A 12,167-nucleotide genomic window follows, 5' to 3' on the forward strand; every position below is an offset into this window, starting at 1 on the left:
GAACTCTACTGCACGTAACAAATCTGGCATCAAACGCCCTTGACAATCCTTCGTATGACCTTATGGACCCTGCTTCCAACCCATCAAACCATCTCAGGGTCGTGGGGCCGAGGCTCAATGAAAAAACCTTACACATGAGGACCTCGTTTATGGAGTGAATGGCCATTCTCTATTTGAAATGACTCACATGCTCTACTGGGTCTGTTTTACCACTGTAAATTATAAAGGCCGTAAATTATAAAGGGTGGCTGGGTAAAGTGGTGGGTGAGCTCTACGTCCTAAATATAACTAGTAAACGGTGACCGAGAGATTTGGCGCAAGGCCTTACTCATGGCATCACCCCCCCAAGTTACCTTAGGGAGGTGTCCTATTCCTTCTATGAGGGTGCCTTTCTTCCCTCACTGAATGAGAGGGTGCTCCATGAATACTGCTTCGTGGGCTTCTCGTTCTCCTTCTATAACTCCGCTCATCTCCTAAGCTAGAGCTTGAGCTTGGTGAAGGGCTTTTATGCTTCCTTATATGCACCCTTTTGACGAATCCACTGCCACAAATTACGAGCTTCCACTCTCAAATCAAGCATCTCTTGGTCCCCTAGGGTGTGCCTTGAGGAAACGGAATGGCTTCGACTTATATGTTCAGAGCAAACAGGTGTAGCCCTTATGCTGGGAGAATGGGATAGCGGTTGGTCCCTTCTAAGCTCCATATTCACAAAATCCTCCCTGCGTGTGGATCCCACTAACTCCTATCCTTCACTTTAAGCAACAATTCTACTTTTTCCCGAGTTTGCCATTTCTTAATTACTCGAAACTATGAATAGGGATAGATGACCTTTCCCACAGGCAACACCAATTGTAGAGGGCAAAACTTAGGGCCCAATCCAGTTGGAATAAGACTAGGTTTAGGAAATAGGCCCAATACAACTAATTTGTAGAGGTGGATGGTCAAGGTCAACCTTTTAAACCTTGGTAGCCTTGGTCTAATAATTTGAGAAAGAGGGTTGGCAAAAATATAATTTAAGCTAAGAATTACGCCAAGGAAAAGAGAAATTCTTACTTAATATAGCTGTTTGAATTGCATCTCAACCCTCCACTTGGATGGTCGTTGATCTCTCCTTAGATACTTATCCCATCACTACCTTACTGGTGGCAGTAGAGTAGGTTGCAGGTTTTGGGGGCACTATTCAAGGGTCATTCTACCATTAATGCGGCAAGTTGGGTTGGTATGATGCATAAAATGTGGAGGTGATGGGTGTTTTATCTAGAAGCTTCCCCCTTCCCTTGCCTGCACGCCACAACTTCCTTCCTCAGTTTTCAACCTTATAGCCTCAATGGTTTGTCTCTAGTCTCTCAAGGAGTATCTGCTCCTCGAGCGAACCTCCCTCCTTGGTTTCCATGACTAGACTATCCTGATTGTACAGAGTCTAATTTGATGACTAGTTAGGCCTAGTTGCATCTCGGGTTGATTCCACTCGATGATCCACTTTCTTTGGGCATCCTCCTCCCACAAAAACATAGGATTTTATATAGGGATGTCAATAATTTAAACCTGCCCCCATGAGTACCCACCCCTAATAGGACAGGTTTTGCCCACACCGCAAAGCAAATGGAGCGGGGATGGGAGTTAACATTTTCCCCTGAACTCGCCTTGTTTAAATTTTATAAGGCATATATAAGTGCCTTAGCTTCCAAACTATAAATTTACGATGTCTTTTGATTTTTTTTTTTTTTAAGGAGTTTATATTTTAAGGTTTTAAATTTAAATTTTTAAAATTTAAATTGTTGTATTGTTATGTTTGAATGTTTGTATGTTTTTTAATACTTGAATTGTTGTATTATTATTCTTTCTTAGAAGGTTTCATAATGTTAGAACTTGTTTTTAGATATTTTTCAAGTATTAAATTAAATTTTACTAACTTTTATATAAACAAAATTGAGTGTGGCAGGGGATGGATACCTGCGTGTACCCACTAGAACCGGGCCGGGGAAAGAAATTCCGCCATTAAGTGAGAGTGGGGGTGGTAGCAAGGAATAGAAAACCCACCATGTAACTCAATGACACAACTCCATGATTGAGTTAACATCTAGTTCGAATTTAATAACTATGATTGAATGCTATTCAATATATATATATATATATATATGTTCAGACCAAAAGTTAATATATATCTTTCTAGAACAAATGTAAGTTTTAAAAAAAAATATATATATATACAATTAATATAATGAATCACATTACAATAACTTTTACACTTATTTCACAATTGGAATAATTCAAAAATTGCCACAATAGAAACAATGAATCACACGCAAAAAATATGACAGACCGGAGGAATAATAGAACAAGAATCTAAACTTAATTGATTCAAGGTATTGAAATTGTGCAAGAATTAATTTATAGCACTGCATATCCTTCTAATTTGCCCAGCTGAACCAGTGAGAGGACCGATATCTCCCATTTTAATCATGGCAGATGCAAAATCAGACTTAAAAGTGGCAGGGCTCCTACTATATTCTGAGACAATACCGTCTGTGCTTCCTCCGCTAAAAAGGATTTGATCCGATTGAAGGAGACCCTTCTTTCGCAGTAAATTCTTGAAGTAATTGTTGTCAAAAGAATTTGGTGTCACCAAGTCAAGTGGTGCCAAGTTTGAATCCCCAGGTTGTCCACTAGTACCCGGACAACGACGCTTTCGTGTGCTAGCAAATCCAACATCGATGTCACTCCCATTATTGTATATCCGACCACGAAATGAAGAACATTGAGCTTGCCCCAGTGTGTGGGAACCTGTATTAGGACAATGGTATATATGTTCATCTTTGAGACTTTCATTATATACAACTAAAAGATTGAAAGAATATCTTAGGTGTTGTATTTATTCTAATTAAGTTCTAACCTGACAATGCAACCATGTCTCTTGCACTGAGCCCTTTGGTACCGAAACGAGATATTAGACTATCAAGGCCGTCAGTAAATCTTGGAAGTTCTTGTTCAGCTAGAGAGGAACTTGCAGTAGTGGAATCTCTTCTTCCAAGCTTCACTGTCCAAGATGGACCACCAACCTGTTTTCCAAAGAGATTCTTATCAAAAATTTTTTTTCATGATTGATTTTTTTTTTTTTTTGTAAAGAGGCAATGTTAAAGTGATGGGCAGATTTCAATAAACTTGTAAATGAATGTTTTTAAAAGTCTTATAATTTGGTGGCATTGATAGATCTTTATTAGTGGAACAAGGGTTTAAATCCGCTATCCTGTTTTGTTACAATTAATTATAAAATAAACAAATAAATGTTTGATTTTTTGTTGTTGTTGTTGTTTTTGTTGTTGTGATTGATGATGAGGATTATATATTAAAATTTATATGTAGTACCCCTAGCATTAATTTATATACATATATAGACAGACATACAAATATATATGGTAAGAAGAGTGAGGATTTATATATAGTACTCACAGCAACGGAAGCATCTCGAGCAGCCACTGCAAGAATATCTGCGCAAGATACAACTCCAGGGCATATCTTCTCTACCTGAGCTTTTGCACTGTCTATGATCTCATAACCTCTTGCAGAACCCCTATTTTGCAGTGCATTCCTTTCGCCATCTTCTAGTAAAATTGATGCATCACAGCCCTGCACAGCCAAGCTAGCCTTTAAATTTCAATGCCTAAATGGCATATTTGGGGAAAGAAGCTTGAGAAACCGGCAAAGGTCACAGTACGTACCTGAACAAAGCAATCATGAAAATGGAGACGAATTAGAGATGCCGCCATTCTACGTTCTCGTGAAACAGCTGTTCTAATAGCATTCCGAATAGTACTTAGTCCATTTGGACAGTTTTGGTCATAAAATGTAGAAGATAGTTGCGCTTTGCATGTAGTGCTCAAAAGGAGCAACATGAACACAACTGTCGCAGTGCTTGCATGGGAAATGAAAGAATTTCTCATTGAACTAGTTAGATTTGACGAAATAAGAGAGCGAGCTAGCTGCTACTTATGCTATATATAAGTTTCAACTTAGAAGAAAGTGCAATGGAGTGAAGATGGAGAATGAAGCTTAAGGCTCACCAATTTATAGAGAAGTATGGTATGGTACATTAATTATTAGGGTCACTATGCGATAACGCGTGGAAGCATCAGCTTTAAGTATGTGACCAATTCTCCTTTGATTGGCGTAAAGTGTCAACGCAATAAACTTAGAAAATTTCAGCATATATCAAAATATGGATAAGTCAAAGATGTATACAATTACAATATCAACTCTGAAAGTTCTACTGGATACTGAGTCTTTGGCCGATTGTAATAAATGAGTAAACCCGAAAATTTGTTTATAATTCGAAAATATGGTGCGATTTCTGTACGGATGACGATCTGTATGGGAAGAGTGGTGTGTTATTTATATTGACGAGTCAGGCACGAAATTTACTTATGCGCGGATGCGCTGCCAAATTGTCATTACCCCGAAGCTGCCCTCATGGTCAGACAAGGGTGAAAGAAATTCCCATAAATAAAATGTTATTACCCATTAAATAAAAAGAGAAAAACATTACATAATAAACTTAAATATACATTACATAATAGACCAGATGCCTAGGAATTTATTGATCAACCAAACTAATGAACATGGCATCAGGTCAGGTTTCTAAAAAAAAAAAAAAAAGACAGCAAGAATAGTGGATTCAAGTCTTGACCATTTTCCGCCTTTCTCAAAAAATAAATCTCGAACATTTTGGTTAGAAACATCATAAAATGTCAATGAGTATGAATTAATAAAATAAAAAAAGATTTTTTTAATCTTTATTATAAATAACATATTCATTGTTTTTTTTTATTGTAATTAGTGTTCTTTCAAAATAATATTTATTTTTTTGTTTTTTTTTTTTTTTGGTTTATGTTATCATGCCTTGTTGTCATGACTATCGAATTTTATTTAGTATTTTTTTTTTACCAAATTGGGTTGTTCATTATTGTAAATGATTAGTATTTCTTTTTACAAACATATTACATGAGTTAAAAAAGAAGATCATATAGTTAATCCGTCAAGTACATGGCATGATTACATATACAAAAAAAAAATTTAAATATTAGGAAAAAAATAAATATTATTTTGAGAGAACACTAATTACAATAAATAAATAAAAACTGTAAAGATATTAATTATAATAAAGAGTAAACAAATCTTTTTATTTTATTTTATTGATTTACACTAATTGACACTTTATGATGTTTCTAACGAAAATGTTCAAGATTTGAATCCACCATCCTTTGTTGTCATAAATTAACTATTGAATTTTATTTATTTATATTCTAAATGTGTGGGTTTTTTTTTTTTTTTTTTTTTTTTTTTTTTTTTTTTTTAACTTGAAATATCTACTCATTTTAGAATAAATAGTTTTAGTTTTCATTTCTAAACATAAGATCATCATGTCTTAAGGAGAAGAATTTTTCCTTAAAGGGGAGGTTGTTCAATCCTTGGCACTAGCAATCGGTTTAGCCAGTTTTTGTGGCCAGGGAGTTGTACGTCAAAGCAATATTTAGCCAAAACACTATAGCTGCATTAAGGGTGTTTTGTATAACCAACCTAAACTAAATCCTAAGAGCATTCACATTAGTCTCATCAATTTTTTAACTAAATTAATCCAAAAAAACTTTACTTTTTATAGTTTAGCTATCCATATTGGTTACATACTTGAAGCATCAGCTTCAAGTATGTGACCAATTCTCCTTTGATTGGCGTAAAGTGTCAACGTAATAAACTTAGAAAATTCCCGCATATATTAAAATATGGATAGGTCAAAGATGTATACAATATCAACTCTGAAAGTTCTACTGGATACTGAGTCATTGGCCGATTGTAATAAATGAATAAACCCAAAAAATTGTTTATAACTCGAAAATATGGTGCAATTTCTGTACGGATGACGATCTGTATGGGAAGAGTGGTGTGTTATTTATATTTGACGAGTCAGGCACGAAATTTACTTATGCGCGGATGTGCTGCCAAATTGTCATTACCCCGAAACTGCCCTCATGGTCGGACAAGGGTGAAAGAAATTCCCATAAATAAAATGTTATTACCCATTAAATAAAAAGAGAAAAACATTACATGATATATAAACTTCAATAAACATTACATAATAGACCAGATGCCTAGGAATTTATTGATCAACCAAACTAATTAATGAACATGACATCTGGTCTGGTTTCACAAAAAAGAAAAAGAGACAGCGAGAATAGTGCATTCAAGTCTAGAATATTTTCCTTCTCAAAAAAAAAAAAAAAATTTAACTTTTTCTTTAGAAACATCATAAAGTGTCAATTAGTATGAATCAATAAAATAAATTTTTTTTTTAATCTTTATTATAATTAATATATTCATAGTTTTTTTATATTGTAATTAGTGTTCTCTCAAAATAATGTTTATTTTTTCCTAAATTATTATTATTATTATTATTTTGTTTATGTAATCATGCCTTGTTGTCATCACTATCAAATTTTATTTAGTATTTTTTTTTTATCAAATTGGGTTCATCATTATTGTAAACGATTAGTATTTCTTTTTTCTTTTTGTTTGCTACAATAAAGAAAGAGTTAGTTGTGACAAAAATTAGTATTAAAAAGCTAGTAATCCTAATTAAAAATATATCCACAAAAATTTGAATATTTTACAAACATATTACATGAGTTAAAAAAGAAGATTATATAGTTAATCCTTCAAGTACATGGCATGATTACATAAACAAAAAAACATAATTTTTAAATTTCGGAAAAAAATAAATATTATTTTGAGTGAACACTAATTACAATAAATAAAAAAACTATAAAGATATTAGTTATAATAAAGATTAAAAAAATCTTTTTATTTTATTTTATTGATTTACACTAATTGACACTTTATGATGTTTCTAACAAAAATGTTCAAGATTTGAATCTACCATCCTTCTTGTCATATATTAACTATCGAATTTTATTTTATTTTTTTTAAATGTGTCTTTTTTTATTTTTTGGAAAACTTGAAATATCTACTCATTTTGGAATAAATAGTTTTAGTTTCCCTTTCTATACATATGATCATCATGTCTTAAGGAGAAGAAATTTTCCTTAAAGGAGAGGTGGTTCAATCCTTGGCACTGGCAACCGGTTTAGCCAATTTTTGTGGCCAGGGAGTTGTAATTTAGAGCAATATTTAGCCAAAACACTATAGCTACTACATTAAGGGTGTTTTAGATAACCAACCTAAACGAAATCCACAGAGTATTCACATTAATCTTGTCAAATTTTTAGTTAAACTAACCCAAAAAACTTTATGTTTTATTGTTTAGCTATCCATATTTTTTTACGTAAATATATTAAACTCAATACTTTATTTCTTTTAAATAAAAAATTTTCTTTATTTCTTAGTTCATTTAAATAATTTTTTTTTCTCTTGTCTCTCCTCTCAACATACACAGCCACCATTGCACAATTGCCAGCCACCTCCCACCACCACCATATACAACCCAAGTTTAAACTCAAACACAACCATCAAAGACAACACCACCGCCATATACAACCCAACGTTTTAAACCCAAACACAACCACCACCAACACTGTATACAACACCCAAGATCAAACCAATATCACAGCACTACACCACCACTGCCAAACCAATAAGAGCATGCTAACACATATTAATTTGCTTACATCAGCTACATTGCCAGCTCAGGGTGCTCTGTTAACATCTATTAATGTTTGGAAACCAAATTCAAATTTTGCAGATTTAAACAAATTTTAAAACAAGGGTGCTCCTTCACTTCTCCTCTTAGACTCTCACATATGATTCCTCTTCCATGAACAGCGGCTCAAGTACCATGGGTTGCTCCTCTCTCATCTCTGTTAGCATCGTGGACGTTCACTGTGCAGCCATCTTGTCGTGGTTGGTTCAGGTTGTTCTCTAATGTCGTTTCAGTATTCGTTTAAAATGAAAACTGATCTAGCGCAAGATCATGTGGTCCAGCTTCTTCTTAGAGTCCCGAGTCTCAAAAACATCTGGGTTTTTGGTTTGACTCTGAGACCCTTCCAGACTCTTTTAAGTTGTGGCTGGTGAGGCTACATGTAATTTGGGGTTTAGGTTGAATGTGTTTTGGATTTGCAATTTTTACCCAATTAGGTGTTGGATCTGTTACGTTGTAATGTAATTTGTCGCTAGTGAGGCTTTAACAATGTCTCACGATTTGTTTTTTGTTGCACAGAAAGTGTTGTTTAAATGCTTCCTAGGCCACAATAAGCCAGCTTTTAGTCACTTGGTACCACTATAAGCCAGACAGATGTCATACAGACACCTTGTCCAACTTTTTGAGATAGAGCCAAATCCTTATTTTGCAAAGTGCTATAAGAATTTTTTTTTTTTTTTTTTTTTTTTTTTTTTTTTTTTTTTTTTTTTTTTTTTTTTTTTTTTTTTTTTTTCTAGTGAAGTATTTCCTATTTTGCAGTGAATCTATTATTGATTTGGTAGTTTCCATTTTTTTTTTAAGTCTAAGTACTTGTGAGAGTATTACTGGAATTCGCAAGTAAATTTATGTATAGCACATTTAACTACTAGGAGTTCCAAAACTATTATGTGGAGATAATGCAGAAATTCATTAATTTGGGGTTGCATTATGAGGAATTTATCTTGTTAAAGTGATGATTGATGGTACCAAGTGATTTAATGGGTATTAAAATATCAAAAGGATCTGTCATGTTAGGATGATCTAATTAAAAACAAATTTCAGAAAATAGTCTTAAACTTCTTGTGGCTTTGTATTCATGTAAATGGGACGCTACAATAAGTTGATGGAATTTCTTGTCCTTATGTTAATTAAAATTACATTATTTCACTTCTTCTTTTTTGGTCATTCTTGTTTGGATTGTGTTTTATGCCACCTTTGTTATATAATTTTGTGAAATGCTACTTATCTTTGTGGCATGAATATTTTGCAGTAGAAGTTGTAGCATGAATATCTTGCAGCAGAAGATGCAGATGAATAGCAACTTCGATAACCTAGTTAGAGTGGTTCCTTTATGTCATTGTGATGCAAATGATAATTAGCTTGTAACAAACATTTTTTTTTAAGGATGAGATTTGAATAATAAAGCATTCAGACTATTTCCAAAATTCTCCTCTCCATGTCTAGTACAAATTCTTGTAACTTCAAAATACATATGCAATGTGAATTTGTAAATTCTTGTAATTTCAAAATACTTAATGTAATGTGAGTTTGTATCTTCATTGCTAACTATTACTGACTTTATTTTTAAGGATTATTGGATTTGGTTATCAAGTTAATTACGAGGTAATTCCCTTGGTCATGACTATGAAGCAAGACCATTAACCATAATAACACAATTCTCACATTTGCTCTCTATACCATATTGGGGAAAAAAAATCATGGAATTCAACAAATCTTCTAAATGTATTTGAAGGTTATTACACTAAAATTGGAACATTCCACATCATAAAAGTGTACCATAATATACACCTCCTCCAAATGCTTCCAAAAGTTTAAAGAGACTAAAATAAGATGAGACATTCTTTTAGTTCAAAAATCATATACATTACAAGAATAAGTGTTCTCATGACAATTTTTTGTTGTTGGCACCATTGCAACTCCAGTTTCAAAGTAGAGAACAACTGTAATAGTAAATTCTACTTGTCTTATGAACTTCCCATGGTTCTTGGTTCTTGAATGGACTATACTAATGGTAGCATGAAATTTCCAAATTTACCTCTTGGTTGTATGTGTAATCTAATTGCTTGGAATTATAAATCAATAAGTTCATTTGGGAAACAGATGAATTCTATAGGGATTAAAATATAAGAACACATTATATCAAAAAAAAGCTTTGTACATATAGTTTCACATAGTATTGAATGAATGAGTTGTCTCAATTTAACTGACTAAGTTGGGCTATAACATCGGTACCTTGCAACATAGATGTAAATGGTACATTTACACAGCTCATGTCCTAAATAGAAAATAGCTCATAATTAGGTATCAAGTACGACAATCAAATTATGACTATATATATATATATATATATTTATGTTAAAATATACTTAATACTTGAGAATGCATTGTCCAAGCCGAGTAAGATTAACCATATAAGTAAGTACTTGTAAAGCTTGTATAAAAATAGGGATTAGGTGGTTGACATATTGGTGTATTATATGTGCCACCAAATGAGACATTTGAATGTTCTTCGACTGCTTCTTCTTGTTGTTGTTGTTGTTGTTTTTTTTTTTTTTTTTTTTTTTTTTTTTTTTTTTTTTTTTTCTATGAAATTGTACATAAAAATAAAATAAAAATCACACACAAAATAAGAATTTAATGTACAAAAAATATTTATTGATGATAAAAATGTAGCATATATATATATATATATATTTTTTTTTTTAAGTTACTCACTTGAAGAAGATGCATCTTTAGATGTGTTTGCCTTGCGCTTCTCAAAATGCCCTTTAAGTCTAGTCTTTCTTAAACCTTTTGATCTCACACATTGGGGATTTAACACCGACACCTCATTTAGCAAGCAAAGCATTTCATCAGTGGTGTCACATTGTATGACTTCATTCTCTTCCACATTTGCATTTGCACCAAACTTGAACCTTGATAACTCCCTTTCAATTTTTTCATCAAGTTCCAATAGCATTTTTTGGCAAATTCTCTTAAGGCTATCCTCTCCTTGACTTTTAGATATGACTGTACTAGCTATACGTATCATGCTATTACGCCATAATATCTTTACCTCTTTATCATTAATAAGTGAATGGTTTTCTTGTTCTTAAGTCATCATCCCCTTCTTAGCCTCTTTTGTCCAATGTTTCAAAATGTATTGATTTGGAATTCTAGTTAAATTTTTTATGCTAAAAACCTACAATGCATTACAACAAAGAATCCTCAATTACTCAAATTTCTTACAAGAACAAGAAATATTGCAATTGAAACAATCAAACTGGACAATGCATACTCTTTCACTATTTTCTTCTTTGAACTCAAAAATGCCAATTGTATCTTGACAATCAACTTGATCCCAAATCATTTCAAGACTATTAAGAAATTGATTTTCAAATAAATTGAATATCTTACGGGTGTAAACTTGAGCTACATGACCCAAAATGTCACTTTTCTAAATTGCTTTTTGTGGGGCACCTTGCTTGCATCGAAAATCTTCACCTAACTCTGAGGAGTGCATATCTACCAATACATTTTCATATTCAATTACAAACTTAGTGAGGCTAATTGTTTTATTTGCTATACCATTCAAAACATGGTTTGTGCTCTCACTCCTCGAGGAAAAGTGGACCCAAATCTTTTAACCTAAGCTTTATGACCTGCCAATTCAAATATGCAAATCTTGAAATTGGTTTCTAAATGGCAACAGACATTAATAAGCTTCCATTATTACACTGAACTGGCAGCCTAACTGATGTAAGCAAATTAATATGTGTTGGCATGCTCTTATTGGTTAGAACTACAACGTCAGCATGCTAACCTTGTAGTCTGGGACTAGGCAATAATTTCCCATATTTTGGCCAACTTGGTGAGACGGTAGATTTTTTTAGTTTTTAGCTATATATTTGCTAAAATATTAAAATAGTTAGACCAATACGAATGCTCTTAGTACATCAACAGATTGGAGCTAGGTATCATTTATCATAGAATATAAACATGTTTTAATGCATCATCAAATAACTAAATATTTGGATATGCAAGTACGGAAAATTATTGAATACTCTGAGAATACTATAAATGCGTACTCCTTCCTATCACATGAATTGTGGGTCCCACCATGAATTTAATTAATGGAACCTACAATTATGTGAAAGGAGAAAATATGCATTTATGGTACTCCAAGAGTACTTAATAATTACCCATGCAAGTACTACTACTTGGTTCAAGGTTTGTACCTACATGTATGGTCAATGCAGGTTCGAATGTTCTTCAAGATCGGAATTGACGTTGGTTGAGAATTTGGGCCGCACCTCATTCCCTCAAGCTAGCTTTTAAAAGTTGGGTATCACCCTTCACGTACAACACTACTTAACACGACTCCAGCATTAACAACATCATGTACTATTAAATATTAACCAAGAATTAAAGTGAGCAATGCATACGTATAACTAACCACAGTCAGAACCCTTCAGTTTCCCTA

At 33.0% G+C, this 12,167-nt stretch overlaps 1 protein-coding gene across 1 annotated transcript; it reads right to left on the reverse strand.

Moving 5' to 3' along the window:
* Positions 1 to 2,245: 2,245 nt before the first annotated feature.
* LOC126717855 (lignin-forming anionic peroxidase-like) lies at positions 2,246 to 4,019 on the reverse strand. Its single transcript, XM_050419784.1, has 4 exons — positions 3,720 to 4,019; positions 3,451 to 3,627; positions 2,894 to 3,059; positions 2,246 to 2,784 (listed from the first exon to the last, which is right to left on the reverse strand). Exons 1-4 carry the CDS (start codon positions 3,939 to 3,941, stop codon positions 2,387 to 2,389), a joined length of 963 nt encoding a protein of 320 aa, XP_050275741.1. The 5' UTR covers positions 3,942 to 4,019; the 3' UTR covers positions 2,246 to 2,386.
* Between the last annotated feature and the right edge of the window lie 8,148 nt (positions 4,020 to 12,167).

Source organism: Quercus robur, chromosome 3 (genome assembly GCF_932294415.1).
Source record: "Quercus robur chromosome 3, dhQueRobu3.1, whole genome shotgun sequence".
In the NCBI taxonomy this organism is placed as follows: Eukaryota; Viridiplantae; Streptophyta; class Magnoliopsida; order Fagales; family Fagaceae; genus Quercus; species Quercus robur.

Bases quoted from the DNA above. Each gene is read 5' to 3' on its own strand.
- LOC126717855 (XM_050419784.1), bottom strand. From the start codon at position 3,941: ATGAGAAATTCTTTCATTTCCCATGCAAGCACTGCGACAGTTGTGTTC. The intron at 3,628-3,719 runs GTACGTACTGTG...TTGGCTGTGCAG, and splicing joins TTCATGATTGCTTTGTTCAG to GGCTGTGATGCATCAATTTT. The intron at 3,060-3,450 runs GTGAGTACTATA...TTTGGAAAACAG, and splicing joins CTCGAGATGCTTCCGTTGCT to GTTGGTGGTCCATCTTGGAC.